This window comes from Mustela nivalis (assembly GCF_964662115.1).
Source record: "Mustela nivalis genome assembly, chromosome: 9".
Lineage (NCBI taxonomy): Eukaryota > Metazoa > Chordata > Mammalia > Carnivora > Mustelidae > Mustela > Mustela nivalis.
In genome coordinates this window covers 88,883,496-88,903,438 of record NC_139028.1, presented here as the reverse complement: position 1 = coordinate 88,903,438, position 19,943 = coordinate 88,883,496, and the positions used below count along the sequence as shown (strand labels likewise).

General features: G+C 44.1%; 1 protein-coding gene across 5 annotated transcripts in view; it reads left to right on the top strand.

Annotated features, from left to right (window-relative positions):
• MPPED2 (metallophosphoesterase domain containing 2) overlaps positions 1-12,889 on the top strand; it is a 175,224-nt gene extending 162,335 nt beyond the window's left edge. For all 5 annotated transcript variants that reach the window (XM_082682730.1, XM_082682734.1, XM_082682733.1 and 2 more), the window contains 3 exons: positions 4,636-4,751; positions 8,276-8,389; positions 11,482-12,889. In XM_082682730.1, coding sequence (XP_082538856.1) covers positions 4,636-4,751; positions 8,276-8,389; positions 11,482-11,600 — 349 coding nt within the window. In that variant the 3' untranslated portion in view covers positions 11,601-12,889. The remainder of the gene's footprint in view (positions 1-4,635; positions 4,752-8,275; positions 8,390-11,481) is intronic.
• Positions 12,890-19,943: the final 7,054 nt, after the last annotated feature.

Below are 19,943 nucleotides of genomic sequence, written 5' to 3'. Positions count from 1 at the left end.
CCCCAGGTCCTCGCAGCTCTAAGTGGCACAGCCAACATACCAGCTGTGAGCCCTTGCACGTTCCCCTTCACACCTTCCATGTAAGCCCACCAGGCTCCCAAGCCTTAATCTTTGCAGGAGGCACCTAGAAGTCTATTAATAGCAATCTTGAGTCTTTGTGATGCAGCCTGACCAGGGCTTGTCTGAACCTGGGGAATTTGTAGACATTGACCAGCAAGTACCAGGGCTGTGAACCTGAGTAGCCCATGTGAGCAGAACAGGACCTTCTCTTTTCCAAATCCTGCTTTCCTGGGGCGTGCCCAGCCCCCCACTGACTTGGGTAGGGGAGTGTAAACAGTCATTCACCTGTCCTAATCTCAGATTTATGGTCCCGCAGCTCCCTTCTGCCCGCACCACAGCACTGTGTACTGCAAACACAGATGACCTTTGCAGCGATTGCATCTCAACCCAGTTCCATATAGAAAACCTGTTTTGTGTTGACATTGTTGGGAACAAGTCCTGCCTACATTAACTCCCTTAGCACCTGCCCCTGGACTTTTGGCCCTGAGAAGCTAAGTGCCCCTAATTTTGAAAGCAAGGGGGAGGGAGCCCTCAAAGCACACGCAGCTTCTGTCCATCTGAGTCTTTGGTCCAATGGCTTCAGGCAGCCCTAGTGCTCCCCTTCCTTCCAGAGTTTTCTAATCCTTCTCTGTAAGGGGATGGGTTGCGCGTTCTGATTGGCCTACGGGCAATAGGGCGCTTTGTGGGACATTTTCTTACAAGTTGGTTCCCATGTGGTATTTGTTAGTCACAGCTAATTACTGAGTCCTTGGTTGAGGCAATAGACATTGTTCCCCTGGATGCCTCCCCCACCTCTCCCCCCTCACTCCCCATTGCTACAGAACAAAACCCATTGTGGGGCTCTGGAGGTTGACTGTGCACACATTTTCCAGTGAACCCCTGATGGGCTCACTGCTGGGGTTTCATGTTTCAGGTTGAAACTCAACTGGATAAAGCATTATTCATTGATACTGACACATTTGGTCTCTGCTCTGTGCAGCTATTTCTTCCACACTGGACTTGGTCCCTTATAGGCAATTTTGGCAATTCGTTGAGAGTGAGTCACAGTATTTATTTAGAGCATGGATAGTCTGCACAGACTTAGAGAATGTTAGGATTTCTTGATCACAGAAGGACCATCAAGTGCCGGGTTTTGCTGGCTTTGCTTGGAAGCAGAGGTCAGAAAGGAGGAGGGAACTCAGGGAGTGAGCAGGTTCAGAGCTCCTTCTTCCCAACCCTCCAGCAAGAGCACCCCTGCTTTGGGTGTGCGGCTCCTGCATGAGATTTCTGCAACCTACAAGCAGTCCTAAAATCCAGTAGTCAAATCCATGGACTCATTCATTTTTCAAATGAGGAAAGTGGCCTACTGACCATCCCTCTCTTATCTGAGGTTCACGTGAGTTTATAAATGGATGCCAGAATGAGAATTAGCACATATGTCTCTTCTGTGTGCCCCTATTTATTAAAGCCATGCTGGGTTAATTCTGGCACACATCACTGGGCTGCTTTCCCGATTCGTTGGCCATTGTCTTGTGGAAAAGGCCTTATTTGGGGGATCTAAAGGAACAGAAAATATCATAAAAGCCATAATAACATCATTGAAATCACATTTCATTTTTGCTCAGAGCCAATTCGAACACACAATACCACAGCACCCCCTGAAGTTGAGCAGTGCACAGCCTAAGCGACTGTATGGAGCGACCCTGTTTTTACTTTACAGGTGTGAAAGCCAAAACCACAATTGGACTAGAAGGTTTCAGTTCAGACTTGTGCAAGGGAACTGAAACTTTCTAGTTCAAAGCTGGCTTTGGAGCCAGCAGATCTGAATCTTGAATCTGAGCTCGCTACTTAACCAATCCTAGGAATATTGACAAGTTACTTGATATCACTGATCTTCAGCTTTTTTATCTAAAAATAGAGCTGGCAGTACTCACAGATTATTAATAATAATTCATGGATTGTATGAGTAATGAAGTTTAATAGTCTATGTTAAAACCTCTGTGTAAAGCATATCAGGGGCTGGATAAATATTCCTTTTCTTATCATTTAAATTCTGTCTCACTTCATACATGTTCATATTGGCTTGAGTCAAAATGAAAGCCAGATATTTTTAAAGTTTACCCTTAACTTGGAAACTTCTGGATTTTGTCACAAGTTTAACATTAACCAAATAAAATTTGGGGTATCCAAAGACAATGGGCTTGTCTTACTCTTGCAAAGCACTTATAAAACTGAGCACTTCCTGGGGGAATAGGGCTGTGGGTTTCCCGAGAAGCCTCTGCAAGAGAAAATGAGAAAGACTGAAAATTGAAGTCTTATTCCTATGACTCTGGAATCCTCTGGGATGACCTGGGGGTCCAGAGGCTGACTGCCCTCAGACAGACTCTGACAGTGAAATGAGAGCTCCTCATTGTACCAGCTACTTGGGTGTGCTTGGGACGCTTTCAAGCCTTCTTTATTTGCCATTCAGACAGGAACCATAGGCCCAGAAGCTTGTTTTCAAAATCTAGGAAAACAGATGTTTTTGCTTATTTTTCTCTCTCTCATGCCAAAATGCTCACTGAGTTTTCACTGGGTTTTGAGCTTGCCATTTTTTTTTTCTTTTTACTTTTAAGACAAATCATGGAAAGGGGTCACTGTAAAATGAACGAGAAGGGTGGGCATCCCAAACTGGGAAAGGTCTGTTTCAGACTCTAATGAAAATGTTTAAGAACCTGAAGGTAGGAAGTCCTACAAGATAAATGGACTCAAGATTGGCTCATTGAGCCCTAAGAGGGTCTACCTCACGTTACCCTCAGGCCTGTGATGTCTGTGCCTCCCTGGCAGCCTGGGTTAAGAAAGCAAGTGCTGCCTTGTCCTCCAAGGAAACCAAAAACACAGCGTCTAGCTGAGCAGCGGAGCATGGCTGAGAAGAGCTGTGCTGATTGGCTACACAGGCGCTAGGTGGTGCGCTAGGTAAGACCCAGTGTCGCATACAGCTCCTGGAGGGTAGAGACGGCCCAGACATTTTAGCCACTGTATCAGTGTCCTGTTGGCTGCTGTAACAAATCACTGCAGGTTTAGTGACTTGTAACACCTATTTAGGAGCTTTGAAAGTTATTATTGTTACTCTAAATAAACCCCTGAGGATGACTTAGGAACTTGGAAAATAATTATAGGAACCAGGTCAGATACTTTCTTGCTTTCACTTTTTCTAGCTGGGGCCACACAGTCTGTTATCTCTGGAACTTTCTTTCAAGCACATCAGTGGGAACTGAGGTTCTCATTTGTCTCCCATCCAAGTACTAACCAGGCCCAACCCTGCTTAGCTTCCGAGATCAGACGAGATCGGACACGTTCAGGGTGGTATGGCCGTAGACTGAGGTTCTCATGTGTAAGATGAATTTTCACATGGTTTTCAGGTGCCCTCCTTTCATTCTGTCCTTTCCTACACCAAATGAATGCTGCGTCTGTATTTCTGAGTTCTGAGTCTTGAGAGAGTCTGATTATCTGGCCTGTGACTGGCGTTAAGTAAGAGTGCAACCTTGTTTGGTCAGTCAACAGCCCAGGCTGACTTGGACACAGGGTCACCTCTTCGGCACGGAAGAGCCAACTTAAGTCGAAGAGGAAAGTTCAGCTTATCCAGAAAACTAACCAGCTTATCTTTTGCATGTATGCCTTAGCAAGTGGGAGTTTTCCTACAGGAGGGGAAAGAGTCGTTTTTAAAAAAATAAAGGTTGTAACTAGATGTTTGGGAGGACAGCCCTGGGAACTGCTTTGTTCTGATGTGATTTAGCCGGTAGCATCTGTAGAGAAAAATTGGTTATTCTCTTGTTATTATAAATGGTAGAGGCACGTTCAGCACCAACTAGAGATGATCACAGGAGGGACCCAAACCGATTCACTTCTGCATGAAGCGGTCAGTCTCAGAAACTCGCTCCCGGAGCAGAAGTTGTCGAGAGGAGTGGACTGCTTCCGTTCCCTGTCAGAAGAGCGGATTCCAGAGTGACCCCCAAATCTTCCTTTTGATGACAGGAGGAAAAGCCCACCTTTGCTCTTTGTTCCCTGTCCCCCTGTCAGAGCCCCTGTATTTATTTCAGCTTTCTCTGTCCAGCGTATTTAGAACATCTCCGTGTATAGGGATTCGCACTCTGCCTTCTGACCACCGGCTTTTTCTCCAGGGGCGTTAGTAAGAAGGCTCCTGGTGAAGCAGTGTCACAGTGTTTGGGGGGGAAGGCGTCCTGATAGAATTTCTGAGCTCTGAGATACTGCAGGAAGGGTGGAAATGCTTTGGATCGGAACTAGGCATCTGAGGAAGCATGGAGATTTGGGGGAGAAGACAAAGCATTGTTAAAATGTTGATAGAGGTCTGCTGGGAGAGTCTCCACTGTAGAGACTCGTGTGCCCCTCTCTGGTTGAACAATTCGGCTCCACACTTGCTTTCAAATGCCTTGGTTTTGAAGCCGTCAACAAAAAAGCATCCTGCTGCCAGGGCCAGCCATCAAAAAGAGAAAAGAGAGCAACGCAAACCATGGGGGGAGCGTGCGAGAGAGAAATATCGTAGAGCGGAAACGCGGCTCTGCTGGCCTGATACCGTGTGCATTATCTCCCCCAAAGGACCCCGTGGTTTAATGGATGGGGCTTTAACCTGCCCAGAGGTCAGTCTCTGCTGGACAAGTGGAACCTCATCCCTGAGGGCATCGACATCCTCATGACACACGGACCTCCTCTAGGTAAGTGAAGCAAAGGTTGTCCTTTTGTCATAAGGGATGCCTTTTTTCATAATAATAAAGCATAATAAATAATGCTTCAGGGATAGAATCCTTTTCCTTCAAAAAATAAAAAGCGAACACAAAAAGAAAAGTCAATGTCTTTAAAAGAAACCAGTATGATAATTAAACTCAGCAGTTCTGCTGGGCTTACAGGTGTTCTTGAAATTAAATTTTTTTATTTCGTTGAGTCAGGGAAAATCAAATGAGTGTGGAGCACCACAGCCTTTTGAGCTCGATCATTTATTTTAAGAACTATACTCACTTAGGAGTGAGGGAGGTGTGGTGGGGAATGGAAGGAAGATACAGACCTCCCAGTCACAGGGCTTGTGAGGGAATGAAATGACGGAAAACACTTTTGTTTAATGTAGCTCCTTTGGGGTGCCTGGGTGGCACTGTTAGTTAAGCATTTGGCTCTTGGTTTGGGCTCGGGTAGTGGGATTGAGCCTCACATCGGGCTCCATGCTCAGCGTGGATCCTGCTTGAAATTCTCTCTCCCTCTCCCTCTGCCTCCCTTTTCTCTGTCTCTCTGTCTCTGTCCCTCTCTTTCTCCCAGAGATAAGATAAAGTAGCTCATTTTCCTTTTCCATATAAGGAAGTCTTCAAAAGTTTAACACTTGACATTGGGGAGGGTATGTGCTTTGGTGAGTGCTGTGAAGTGTGTAAACCTGGCGATTCACAGACCTGTACCCCTGGGGATAAAAATATATGTTTATAAAAAATAAAAAATTTAAAAAAAAAAAAAGTTTAACACTTGAGCTGATTCTATGAGCAAAGAATTCTTTTTTCTTTTTCTTTTTTTTTTTTTTAAACCTTAGGTGTTAAATAAGGACTTATGTTGAACGTTACTTAGAGACGGTCATGCTACAGAATCCTTGAGCCCACATCTGGTTTAGATCACCAGCATGCTTCAGAGATGCCTTTATTTACGAAGATTATGGCCTAGAAGATGATTCTTTGACTTATATGATTATCTTTTAATTATTCAAGAACTTGTGATCTCTTTGGCTTAGCCACAGAACATTTTTCAAACGTGCCTATCACCCTGGTCCCCATCTGTCTGGTATCTATGATGCCAAGACCCTTCCTGTCCAACAAAGGTGTCCTCAAGACATTAAGATACTTCACTTTCAATAGGAGAGTTTCCTTTTTCTTTGATTGTGGTAAAAAACACATAACATGAAATCTGCACTCTTAATAAATGTCCACATGTACAGTACTAGCAAGGTTTGGTTTGGAAAAAGGAAGAAAATACAATTATTTTCACAATTTTTCCCTTTGGCTTGGGTTGTTGTCCATATCACTTCCCTCCTCTGTCAACTTGAAAAATAAGAAAATCTAACTCATGTCCCCTACTGTGAATTTAATCTTTGTCAGTATTGTTTCCTCCAACCCACGGAGGGCTGCTTTCCTTCTCTTACCAGGGGAGTGCTCTGTGTTTCACATAGAAATAGCCAAAGGGAGGACCCAGGTGCGAGTTATGGTGGCATATTTTAATGATAGGGAGAAGCAAGAGAAGAGAAACCTGCTCTGTTGCAGATAGGGAAATTGTCCAGATTTGCACAAGATCTAGCACTTCCTGACTTTTTCAATATTTAAGAATCACCATCCCCATGCTTTTTTCCCTATTTCATCCCATTCCATTCCATCCCATCCATGTTTTAAAAGATTATACTTACCAACAACACGTATCATCCCTAATTCATTGATTTCCCTATTTTGCAGTCATTAGAGACTAACTCCTGAAGGGCTAGCTAAATATCTGATCAGCATGAGTTACCCATCGAGACCTACAGAGAGAGCATCTCAGCCAACTTGATCCTTTTACTGACTATCCTCCTTGGGAACAGACATGATTCCCCTAAGGTTGTGTATTGTAAACAAGACTGGGATATTCTCCCCACAGAAACGTCCACATGACTCCAGTGTTATCTGGAACACAACTTTGGACAGAACAATTGATTGACAGATTCATCAAACCACTAACTTTGGTACAGAAGCCAATGGCAGTAGTAATAAGTCTGAATTCTAGTCTCCAAAGAATTCAGACATCCCAGGAACTTTCCACAGGGAGCCTACCATCCCTTTCTCTGTAGCAAACATGGAGTAATCTGGAGAGGGCTATGCATATAGCAAAGTGAGTTCTTCCTCAAGGGGTTCCAAAATAAAAGGTCAGGCAAGGTTTTCACCAGGTGAGGTTGAACCTTAATCAGTACATTATTGGGATTCTTGTGAAAATGCCGGATTGGGGTGGGAGTGAAGATGGGCCCCACTGAGGAGGAAAGAGACTTTACTCTATGAGTCAAGCTCTGTGAGACTTTACTATTATGGTAGAAACAGGCTGCCTTCTCAGGTTGATTATATATGAATTACATATTTTCCCCCTTCGAGAAACAGACCTCCATGAGGGAATATGCCAGAATATGCCAGTCACTTTGGATTAAGGATTTTTTTCCTCTGATTAACAGTTTTGAAACCCCTGGTGGAAGTTTCATGGGGCCCCCATTTTCATCTGATGTTCTTTCCAGCCTCTCCGGCCATTCCCCAACCCCCACCTAACACATTTGTACAGAGATGCTCTATTTTCATTTCTACAGTTTCTTCAAGCAAAGTGGAACAAGCTTATCTGTCCATTTCTCCCCGATCATTTCTAAGTAGCAGAAATCCCCTAATGGAGCTATGGTCTGGATTCTCCCAGATGACGATTTAGCTGTTAGTCCCACCTGCCTTCTTTATACCCATCCTGCTGAGGCGTATGGGTTCCATTTTGACCATCATCATTCAGATACCTGACTTGTGCTACAATTGATGTCCGTTTTTATGGATTTTCTGCATTAAGCATGGAAGTAAGCGGCTTTTACTTTAAAGGTAGTCAATTAGCCCCAGCTTACGGGATGCCGCCATGAGGTCATGTTGTTGCCTGTTGTTAGAGAGGAGACCGGAGGAAGAGCAGGACATTTCCATGATTTGGTCAGCAGGAACCACCAAGGGTTAAGAGCTGATGTATCTAAGCAGGGTCAGGTATCTTGTGGCCAGTTTACGGACAGCCCCTCCTAGCCTGTCTTCTTTGAGCCATCTTAGAAGTAAACTGCTATAAGAAAGATATAATAAATGAGAAAGTAACTGAATTGTAAAAGAAAGAGATATTGCAGGAACTGCCGGGAATACATGTCATTAGGCCCATGAAAATTTGAAACCAGGGCCGCATAAATCAAATCCCTTAAAGGGGAAAAAAAAAATGTTAATTAACAGAAAGAAAAAAATGGAAACCCCCCCCCCAAAAAAAAAAGAGAGAAGAAGTTTCAAGAACCTAAAGAAGACAAAGTGACAAGTGAAAAGTTCCTTAAAAGCCATTGTGAGCTTTAATGGAGAGGCTAGGATTACAGATAATGTAATAAACCTTCTGTGAGTTATGGCTTCCTGAAAGTCTAAATGAAACCTTACCTGAAGAAGGAAAATTAAGAGTATTGATTGCATTTTGCCCATAGGTTTTCGAGACTGGGTTCCAAAGGAGCTTCAAAGAGTGGGCTGCGTGGAGCTTTTAAACACCGTCCAGAGGCGAGTCCGGCCCAAGCTCCACGTTTTTGGTGGCATCCACGAAGGTAAGATCAGAAGAAAGGCATTCATGAGGTTCATGGTCTCATTCCAGAGTGGGGACCTCGGCTCCCCTGGGAATGACTGGAGCAGTGCTTGTCAAACTTTTTACCAGCGACAGAACCCTTTTATAAGATGAAGCATCAGGAGAAGCACCTGCCTATGACACTGTTGCGTGTTTGTTTGTTTTTTTTTTTTAAGATGTTATTTATTTATTTGACAGACAGAGATCACAAGTAGGCAGAGAAGCAGGCAGAGAGGGAGGGAGAAGCAGGCTCCCTGCTGAGCAGAGAACCCGATGCGGGGCTCCATCCCAGGACCCTGAGATCATGACCCGAGCTGAAAGCAGAGGCTTTACCCCACTGAGCCACCCAGGTGCCCCTGATGCGTGTTTTATGTGGAGCTGCTCTCTCTGAAGCAGAGAGAAAGTGGAGAGAAAGAACTAGGTTTGGTTCACCCTATGGAAAGCCCAGCACTCCCCCAAGGCAACTTCTGGAATCTCAGAGTTTCGGGGAAGAATGTTCACTAACCACCAATGGAGAGCAGACTTGAGGTCAAAAAAGTACATATTTTTTTTTCTTTAAGATAAAAGAAATGGGCTAGATATTAGACGAAATAACTTCTGTGGCCTCTTTCTGTCTGTAAATACTGTGCTTCATATGGAACACACGTGAAGACCCAGGAAGACAAGGCATTCTCTGAAACAGATAACTTGAGACATGCAGTGAAGGTTCTAGAACAGAAGCGGCAGGCACCTGCACACTTGCAGGTAGTTGTTTCCTTACGAACCTCCGAAAACCCTTTCAGACTTCTCAGAAATCATCAGCACTCTTAGGGTCAGGCTGAGGCGAAACAGAATAATTTAATCTCGCCTTCACGGGAACTGGTCCAGTTGCCTCTAGTTCTGCCTTTCACGGTGAGCTGGAGTCAAGTTCACAGAACCGGAAAGCCTCCCAGGAAACTTGACGGTTCTAGGTTTTGTCTTTCCTTCCTTTTTTAAGCGAGGGTTTTTAGACCCATACGAAGCTGTCCTTCAGCAGGCCTTCGATTTCCTGGCCCTACCGGTCTCTCCCAGTTCCGGGGGTTTCCGGGCCGTGGGTGCGTTTACATAGGCAGCTGCTGTATTTTCTCCAGCGCCCCCTTACAGCTTGTCCTCCGCAGTCATTTATGAATCAGCAGGTGAGTTGCTGAGGCCTCTGTGTCTGATGAAATGAGAAAACAAAGTGTGCTGTTCAAAGCCCACAGATCCATTGGCTTCTGGGTTAGACGTGGATTTAAAAGTATTATGTATTGGGACGCCTGGGTGGCTCAGTTGGTTAAGCAGCTGCCTTCGGCTCAGGTCATGATCCCAGCGTCCTGGGATCGAGTCCCACATCGGGCTCCTTGCTCAGCGGGGAGCCTGCTTCTCCCTCTGCCTCTGCCTGCCATTCTGTCTGCCTGTGCTCGCTCTCTCCCCCCCTCTCTCTCTCTGATAAATAAATAAAAATCTTTAAAAAATAAAAAAATAAAAAAAACAAAAGTATTATGTATTGAAAATCATCCTACGAATGCCTGAGAAAATCCAAGGGCAGGCACCAGCCGAGCGCATGGAATGCTGGGGGGCAACTTCCCAAGAGTGGGCATCGTCCTTCCCTGACCTTGAGCCGTGGTCCCAGAGAAGGGGGGACTTCTCTAAGGCGTGGTACTGGATTGGGGGATGGGGCGGGGGATGGGAGCACGCGTCTCACTGGCATTTCTGGGGGACAGTGATCAGGCTTGAATTCCTGCAGCATGCCTACGAGTTTGTATGTGATCCTTTTTTTTTTTTTTTTTTTTAATCATTAATTAGCTTTAAGCTAGCCAGACAATTGGGGAATTCCACTGAAGTCCCAAAATAATAAACTTGTTTAAAAGGGAGGAGATCATATTCAAATAAACTTGTCTCACTTGTATTCACTTAAGACAGCTGAAGAGGGCAGAGAGAGGGCAAATACCAACCTCTTGATGGAGAGAGATAACAAGACTTTATGACCCCAGAACTAAACAGTGCACATTTTAAATGCCTCTTTTCTTTTCTTAAGAGATTTTTTCATTGACCCTCATTAAGCTCTCCACAGGCTTACTTGGGGGCACATTTTAGCAAATAGAAAGAAAGAAAAAAAAAAAAAAGGAAAGAAAAGGAAAAAACCTCAGCTATTTTTGTAAGTCCTGGTAATTTAATTTCTCACGTGCATATTTTTCTATTCCACAAGAACCTGATACCAACATAGAATTACAAACTTAATTCTAGAGGCTCTAAGGTAGGTCGAAGGTGTCCAGGGAAATGTGCAAACTTGCAAACATGCTGAAAATGTCAACAAATTAAAAATTATAAAAGGGAGTTAACATACCGAAAACCCAGAGAAACTTTCTTAGTTTCCTTCCAATAGGTCACGAGAGATTTATGTACTGCATGCAGGAAGCTTTTTTGCTTGAACCTCTGGTGATGTCTCTGCAAATCACTGGGAAAAGCGATTACTTGACTTATTTGAATGAAACGGAACTCAGTACCAAAGCCACACAATTCGAGGGAGATAAGTTCTGGTATTGTTAACGTTCACTGAGGCAGTTTAGAGATCATCTCCTAGATAAGGAAGCTGCACACCTACCCCTCCTAGATCCTGATGCAAGGCCCTTTCCCTCCACACCTGTCCCGAAGCCCATGTGGGGTTTGGAGTTGTGTACCCTGAGGAATCCCTTTCGGTACTCTTTCTGTTCCTAGAGCTCAATAATTAATGCAGGGCTTTGAAATGAAAATCATATTTTAAAAAGAGGGGGAAAATGATGTTTTTTTTCTTTATTCACACTACGAAAGAAATCACAGTCTTCCCTGACAAATCTAAGGCTTAAGTAGAGAAAAAAAGAATCACTTTGCTTTGAAGTGAGGATTCTCCCTTTAAAGAAAACAGAATGTAATTGGAAGGCAGCTTCCGAAAGCTGTTACCATTGGGGGAGCCTTCATTGAATCTCATCTCGCTGCCCACTGGCAAAGATTTTTTTAGTTTTCCTTGCGTGACAGCTCACCACTGAGTCACTCTCATTTGTATCTATTACAGTAAAGCATGACACTCTGTCTCCACAGGTTACGGCATTATGACCGACGGTTATACAACGTACATCAATGCCTCAACATGTACAGTCAGCTTTCAACCGACCAACCCTCCAATTATATTTGACCTTCCAAACCCACAGGGTTCCTGAAGCTCCGAAAGCCCAATTGGAATGTGAGGGAAGGTCTATAAACTGCCATTTTTCTAATTATAAACTTACATTCTCTTACTTGTTTATTTCCAAATCCTGTGAGTTCTTTTTGTAAATTACTGGAACACAAATGACGCTAGAGGTTGTGCTTCTCCTTTATTTTATTATTATTTTTTTTTTAAATGGGGCGTCCATTCGAAATGAAAGGAGCATTGTGAATTTGTAAAATGACTTCCGTTTTCTCAAAGGCCACGCCATTGTAAATTGTTAGTATTCGCCAAAGGACAGCCAAGCTTTCTTTTTAAAAAGGTGATGAAAGTCTTATTTTAATATGCTTTAAGCTGGAAGAAAAAGAAAAAAAATAAAAAAAGAAAGAAAAACAGGTAGGTAGTGTTTTAAAAACCACCCAGATTTGCACAACTGTTGAAGAGTATTGTTTGAAGTGTTTTATTTTTTGATGTTTTGTTGTTGTTGTTGTTTTCTTGGTAACCCTTCTTTTTTGCAGACATGGCCTGGATTTATAGCAATCTTTTCAGCAAAAGTAGGCGTGGAAAAACTTCTCTTCACACTCTCACGATAAAGAAAGCTGCGTCCAGGGAAGAAAACGGCCCTCGTTTAAAGGATGGCTTAGCTCGTGAGATCTGTACTGTGGTTCTACAAGATCTCATTGTTTGTTTGTTTCTTTTAAATTATTTTAGCTTTAAAAATATGGAAATGGAATCTGTCAAGAGCAGATATTTCATACAGTTAAAAAAACAATTGAGCGTGCAGACTCCTTTTCAGTATGGGTTTATATATATAAATATTTTTTGTGTATTATGACTAAGTTAGGAGTTTAATATTGCCAAGGACAGTACAACTGCAAAGGGATGCTTTATAGCAGGGCATCAGAAGTCCGAAGGGGCTGACACATTGTCTCAGAGCTCAAGGTCTCAAAGAGCTTGAGTTAAGTCTAGGTACAGTTGCAGGCATGTACAGACTTACGTGGATGCAATGGAAGGTAACTAAAATAAGGCTTAGTCGTCCTTTATATTTAAATACCCTGAATTGTCTTCTTACTTCCTCTCCCTCCCCCCATTTTGCACTGTGTGTCGATGCAATCTTCGCTAGCACAAAATATTGTCGCTAATAGTCATTTCTGTTTTCCCATTGTAAATGCTGTTGAGCTTTATTCTATTTTATGTTATCTTGTTAATGAAATTTAGGAAAGCAGTTGTTTCTTTTAAATTTATTGTGATATTCTATATCTAGCGGCCTTTATATGCAAATAAAATTGCAAGATTTTTAAATCTGTCCTGTTTGGAGGGTTGGCTGGTAGCAGGATGGTGGTTTAGTCCTGGGGAAGGGGTCGGGGGTTATTCATATGCAACATTAGTGCTGCCTTCCAGAAGAATTAGAATAAGTGATTTTTTTTTCTGATTTTCAATAAATTTTTATTACCCACCTTTCACAGGCCAGCAGGTAGATCGATAAGGCACTCAGTCTCCTCTTTCCTTCCACCACACCATCATCTCTCTTGCCGTAGGCTTCAGAGGGTGACTATTTCGTCTTGACCATTGTGATTTCTGGAGGGAGGGTCACGTGCAGTGGAGGCTAGGGATGGGTTTGTGGTTGTGTGCGTGCTTGGGAGAGGGTGAACCAGTGGGTAAGAGAGTAACCACTCCTCGGTCTCGTTTGTCCCCAGGAGCTGTTACTGTTGCCTCCTCGCTGTCCTTTATTTATGTCCGTCACTAAAATGTTATGGCAGCCAGGAGTCAACAGGCACAATGGGGTGTGGTAAACTAAATAATGTTTTCTGTATTTTCTCTGGAACAGCCAGTGAAGAAATGCAGCATGATCTCAAAACCGCAGTATAGCCCAAAAGTCTACATTCCGGTGCCCATTGGATCGTATTCTGACAGATCTTCCTTTCCTCCTTCTGTTGTGGACTCTTTGGTGTAACTGATGAAAAGAATCCTTGATTTCAGTACCCGCTGGGTAGAGAGAATGTTTTAGGCCAGAATTCCTGCTCAGGCTCACGTGTGTAACCATCTTAATTGTTAATATCGATTAAGTGTCTTGGCTGCCACCCAGCATGTGTGGTGGACACTTTGGTCTGAGCTCACAGAGCGGACACTTGACCTTCCCAAGCAGAGGTGGTCCATGACCACAGTGGCCATGATGGGCCAAAAGAGGTACTGTGAGAACTTAACAACCCTCCTCTGATCTGCCACATCAATAGAAGAAGGTGTTGACTTCAGGGCGCTTCCTAGGGAGCTGGAGTGAGAGTGAGAGTGACTGAATGGAAATTTCATCTGGAGCTAAGCTCAGACTTCTGGAAAAGCAGGCTTTCCAGGGACAGGGGGATGATCATGATGACAAGTGTGCGTGTACAGCTTTTGACAGCACGTCTGGACACAAACTAATTAAGCTAAGCACTTAACTAAAATTGCTTTCCATTGTGAGGGGGCAGGAAGCCGCCCAGCCCGCTCAATCTGCGGGGTAGACTGGCTCGTGGTCCAGGTTCATCATTCCATATGTATGAATAGCCTCCAGGAGGGCCAGGGTGACTGTCCAAAGGCCTGAAGCTCTCTCCACTGGGCCTTCTAACAAAGGAACATTGGAAATAGCTCTTACAAATTGGCACTTGCTGTCCTTTCATCACCAGGCACTCTGCTGAGCAGGTCTCATATTTTGTTTCGAATCCTCACAAAACCCTGGGAGAGGTCACAGAAGCCCCACTTTATAGATAGGAAACCGAGGCTCCAAAAGTTAAATAAATTTCCCTAGGAAAGTGGAAGGTTCAAAACCAGGTCTGTCTGAATTCATAGCCCCGGCCCTTTTTAACACGTGGCCTCTGGACCAGAAAAGTTGAAACCCTTGAAGAGCTAATGAAAACCTGATATGGGCCTGGGGGCGTGTCTTGGCCTTCCTGGGGCTGCTGTTGGCACATCCCTCAGATTGGACCACATCTTCCCTGCTTGAGCCACAGCGCACGGCAGTGGGTATGAGCACAGGGCCTGGGGCCAGCGTGCCTGCCCAAGTCCGGGCTCCTGCTCGGACCGGCTCTGATGCCTTTGGCTGGATTCTTACCATCGCTGGAAAAGGGGGTTGAGGTTGATGAAGTGGCTGTAAGCTGTGATACAGGGGTTACTGCCTGGCCTCAGTTTGTTACATACGGTCCCCCGTGCTGTCTTGAAATTCTCCAGGCAGGACCTGTCTGTTGCCTCCTCACCCTCAAGAGCAGCGATGACCTCATTTCTGAGAAAGTGTATTTGTTGGCATTCCTTGGAAACTATAATGAACCTCTTTCATGAGAATATGAAGAACCCCAAGGACGTTTGTGAGAGGCAGATAAGGAGGCCTGACTTTTCGGTGTGGGTATCCTAGTTTGCAGATCCCTTCTAATCTCAGGAGAGGACTGGGTCCGTACTCCCTAGAGGTGCTTCCAATGGCTCCCGTTGATCTCCGCATCTCTCACTCCTTGGTGTCTTTACATTCCATGTCCCCCTCTCCTTCAGGCTCAGGTAGTGAATTTTCACTCTACATTTTCTCCCAATCCCCTTTTGTCTTATAAAGATATTGTGGGGAGGCGGTGGGGGGGAGGGGGTAGTTGCTGAAATCCCCTTAAGAGGCAGGTCACTGTTATTCTGACAGGTGGCCAACGTTAAGCCTGCCCTCATCTCCATCACTTAAGTAAATAAATACTGTGACCCAGGTCTTAAGTAGGGAGAAACAGAAGCTGGGAGGATTTGGGATTTGTCAATGGCAGATAAAATACTTGCTGTGCCCACAATAATGTCCCCTCCCCCAGCAAGGCTCTGCTGCTCCATCAGACTGAACATCCATCTTTTATTTTGGTTTCTCAGTATCTTTTCATGCCCTTTTCCACTTTCCTAAAAGTTTTAATTGCTTTTCATTTAATTTTGAGACCAAAGTGAATTAAAGTCTACTTTTGAGAAATCGGCTATAAGCTGAGGCATTTGGAAACACTGCTGGGTAGGGAGCCGGAGGCATTTGGATGTGGGGAGTGTTCCGGGACTGGAACACTTAGTAGTGTTCTAGTAGTGTTCTTAGTAGGTGGCTTTATAGAAGGTTCCAGGCCCCCCTCTGGATGTCTGCTTCTAAATGCAAAATGTTTTTTTCTCCTACTTTGTGATGAAGTAGCAAGATTGCTGCCTGTGTGTCTGCTGTCTGACAAGGTTCTTCCAGAAGTTTAGAGCTACTTCCCCTTCCTTTTCAAGATGTCGTCTCTGTCTTTCTGCTCCGGTCCTATTTTTCCATGGACAAGAAAACCACACCGATTCAAAAGCCTCTCTGAAAAGCCTCCCTCTTCCCTGTCGCCCATCATAAAGTGAGCCTCTGTGACTCAAGAGAAGTTCAGAGAGGGTCAGTGGTACCAACCATGGTCACACAGCAAATCAAAAGAGATAGCCCCACATTGGCATTTGGGCTCTGAACTTTGAGCATGAACTGCTTTTCCAGTTTGACATTCAGGAATAACCAAAGATGGACAGATCAGTTTGGCCAGACATAACGTGATTTTATAGCAGGAAACAACCTGCCTATCTGTGGTTGATTATTATTATTAAACCCGATTATTTGAAAGGAACCTTAGCATCAGACTTCCAGGTGTTCCCATGAGGATTCACTTTCTTTCCTTCCAGCCAGTCCACCTATAACAACTCTGACGGGAGCTGTTCCTCCCACAAGAGAGATGTCCCTGTTTGTCACATGTGTATGGACATACCTACATGTGTATGTCCAGTCTGGAAGACACTGGGTGTCAGGAAAAGCTCCTGACTTTGAGACAGAAGTGCTTGCTTTCACATCCCAGTGATGCCATTTCCCATCTGGGTAGCCTTGGACACACTACTTTACTTCTCTGAGGCTCAGATCCCACACCTGCATAGTGGGGGTAATTCCTACCTCACGATGGATTTATCGGAGTCAATATGATAATATCACTAGGGTCCTAGACCCAGGGAGCTATCATTATACATGGAGGACTTTATTATGCTGTCCATCACAGTTTCTTAAAAGGAAAAAGGGTTGAGGGTCAGGGTGCAAAAGGAAACATTAAGCTTATTTTTCCAGGTTATTCAGAGCCTTTCACAAGAGAAAGCGAGTTCCTTGAACTGAACAGAGTCAAGGTAATGAAGCTACAAATCCACGCCATACATACATTGAGCTCTTTAAATTCCCCCCATCTCTTGTCTCTCTCTCTCTCTCTTTCTAAACTACAAGACAAAGCATTTGTGGTAGGTTCTTCTCAACTCCTCCTTGTTTCCTTCCTGAATTAGGGTTGTCTTACAAGACAAAAGTCTTGAGGTAAAAAACCTTTCATATCCGAGAGCGTCTATATCTGGGTAATGGTGAGAGAGAGGAATGCATTTCCATTAGGGAGCATGGCCACAGTGGTACTAAAAGCACGAATAGACTAAACACGGAGAGGCAGAGAGCCTGTACCCATCAATCAGCATTGATGTTTATGAAGCCACGGTTACTGTGAGATGCATCTGAGTGCTCTCAGAGCCCGCTTACCAAGGGAAGGGGCCTCTAATTTCATAGCCCATTTCTGCCCTGACCTTAGTGGATGACCTTGAGGACAGGTTGAAATTTTCAGTAGAAGCTTCTAAAATAGCAAATGACTTGGAACCCAAGTGCTCCAAGCTTGGGCTCAGCAACACGCCCTTGCACACACTGGCTTTAGCGCTCTGGTACCAAGTACTTAATCCTCCAAAGGAACTCCTCTGTTTCCTGGAACCCTTCCCTGAATCCCCCTACTCATCCCCAGAACACCTCCTCTCAGTACTGCCGCATCACCCACAAACAGTGCCACCTGCTGCATGTTCTGATTGTCTGCCGCTGGTCTGCCACTGAGCTCCTGAGGTCGGCGACCAGGTCTCTGCTTCTGCACTGCCAGCATCTAGGTCTGAAGAAATGCCGTCTTAATGAACTAATCAGTGTTGGGCAGACAAGAGCCAGGTATGTGAGAAAGATGGAAATTAATCACAGGTGAAATCAACATATTTCCTGCACATTGCAGGCACCATGCTGGACCAGTAAGCTTCACTTGCCAGGCTCTGTTTTCGTCACCAAAGGTTCTTGTAATTTGGGGAAGAAAACAAGATATTGACACATGAGGGTAAATAGCAGTAAGATTCAAAGGATAGTTCAAAGCATCAATAAAAGAAAATCGGGGTCTGCGATAGGTTTGGCCACTTACGTGAGTGGCCATCGTTATGGGGAAGTGCAGGCTGGGGATTTACGTGTCAGACAAGCACTGGCAGTAACCTAGGAAGGGGAGTCTGAGTGATAATGATAATGTCAATCCCACGCAGCTTCATTCCTGGAGGAGAAAAACCGGTCTGGCCAGTAGCAATTCCAAGTGTGTCACGTAGCTGGTTTGTTTTCTTAATTTACTCTATGAAATGGTTTTCTCTAATGGCATGCCATTGACGAAATGCACCATAATGTCTCCATCCATCACCTCCAAATGCTTTTGCATGCATCAGTTGTTGACTTGTTTTCTCCCGTTCAGCACATAAATGAGAGGAATGATTTATCCAAGGCCACCAGTTACTCTTATGTGGAATCTGAAATAGCTCTCTGGAGAAATACTGCCTTGTACACATGTTTCTTTATGCAGTTCTCCGCTTGTATTGGAGGGTGACTTTGGCCTGGGCTGCACTGACATCCTTCTGACCAGTGTTTCCTGGGAAGCTGGTCCAAATGTCCACTGTGGTTTGTGACTCTTTGGATGTAAGAGCTTGGGTTCCTGTGGGTGCAACTGCTAGGGTCATGGAAGCCAGAAGCTTTGGGCTTTGAAACTGTGTGTGGGCATTTGCACAAGCAGTGATTCCCCCATGGGCTCTCTTGAACTCACATTTACCAGAAAGAGAAAAGGTGTTACATGCCTGAGTGAGGTTCCCTTCCTTCTTTCAATTTGTCCCACTTCCTTGAACTCCCCGTGCTGGAGACATCTGGCCACTACCCCTCAGTTTTGCATAGATTGGCTGATCAGAAATGCAAGATAAATAGGAACATCAAGATAATTCTTAACTGCTGAAGATTCTTTGAGAGAAGGCAGAGTGTGTAGCATTCTCTAAGATCTGGTAAGATCTGGTAGTGACTCAAATACCCACCAGAAGGGGCCACTCCACAAAGTTTTTGTTTCATTAGATGATGGCAGTAATGTCGATACACAGTTTCATACAGAGATAATCAGGTACTACAGAGATCCTGAAATGTTAAACACAGTACTCCTACTAGTAGCATTAATAAACGGTGGTGAGATTTGAAATACTATGTTTATCTTCTCAATTCTTAACTCAAAAAGTTGAAAAATAGAGCTTGGAAGGTTTCACCTGAGAAATCTACAGAATAAGAAAAATGTTACTTATCACAACTTTGTTTCTGCATTAATGTATCTCCCGTGAAAGTGTGTGTGTGTGTGTAACAATACTTGATTCAACAATACTATGTCCAGTGTATAACAAATTAGCCTTTTTCCTCGACTGGCTATATTTCTGGTTACCAATGGAATTGAAATAAGGTGTACAGAAGGATAAGAACGTCCTTAAATTGTTTTCTAAAGGATTAAATAACCAAAATAAAGAATCTGGAGCTAATCCTAAGACTGCTAGTTGCAGTGAGAACAATATGTTGGTTTCACATCTCACGAATGGAATCTGTGTGTTCTGGAAGGATTCAGGAACTGTGGATAGATGGGCATTTTATTTCTCTTGCATTTGCATTTATTAGATCACCTTCCCAAGGAACGGTGAGGCCTGTGAATACAGCATCCAGGAATTGCTATGAAATTAATTGAGTTTAGAGATTGTGCAGAGAAATTTGCTCAATAAAAAACGTGAAGTGGGAGGAGGGGGGAATGGGAGGAGAAAGGAGAGAAATCAAGAGATCTAGTTCTGTACTCAGACAAGCCTTTTAATTTCCCAGGCTAAGAGGTGTGACTTGTGTGACTTGTGTGTGTTTTCTTTCTCTAAACTATGAATTGTTATATTTATCTTCTCTGATGTTAGGACACCCTTGAACAAAGGAGGCAAGTGCGTTGCCTGGTTGTCTTATTAATAGGCGGTCTACTGGCTTTTATAGGGGCCCAGGAAATCTGGACCCCTTGTCGCAGTCTATATGTGATGGGTTTTTCCAATACAATCAACACAATGGCATGTGGGGAACTATTTTGTGAGGATGTTACTCTTACAGAAGACTTTTCCCAAGAAATAAATTCTGTATCTCTGGTGAAGTGACAATGTGCGGGCTATTCCAGCTCTATTTGTGGATTCAGCAGTATCCCATTTATTGATATGAATATTTATATCCACGCCAGTAGTGCTGTGA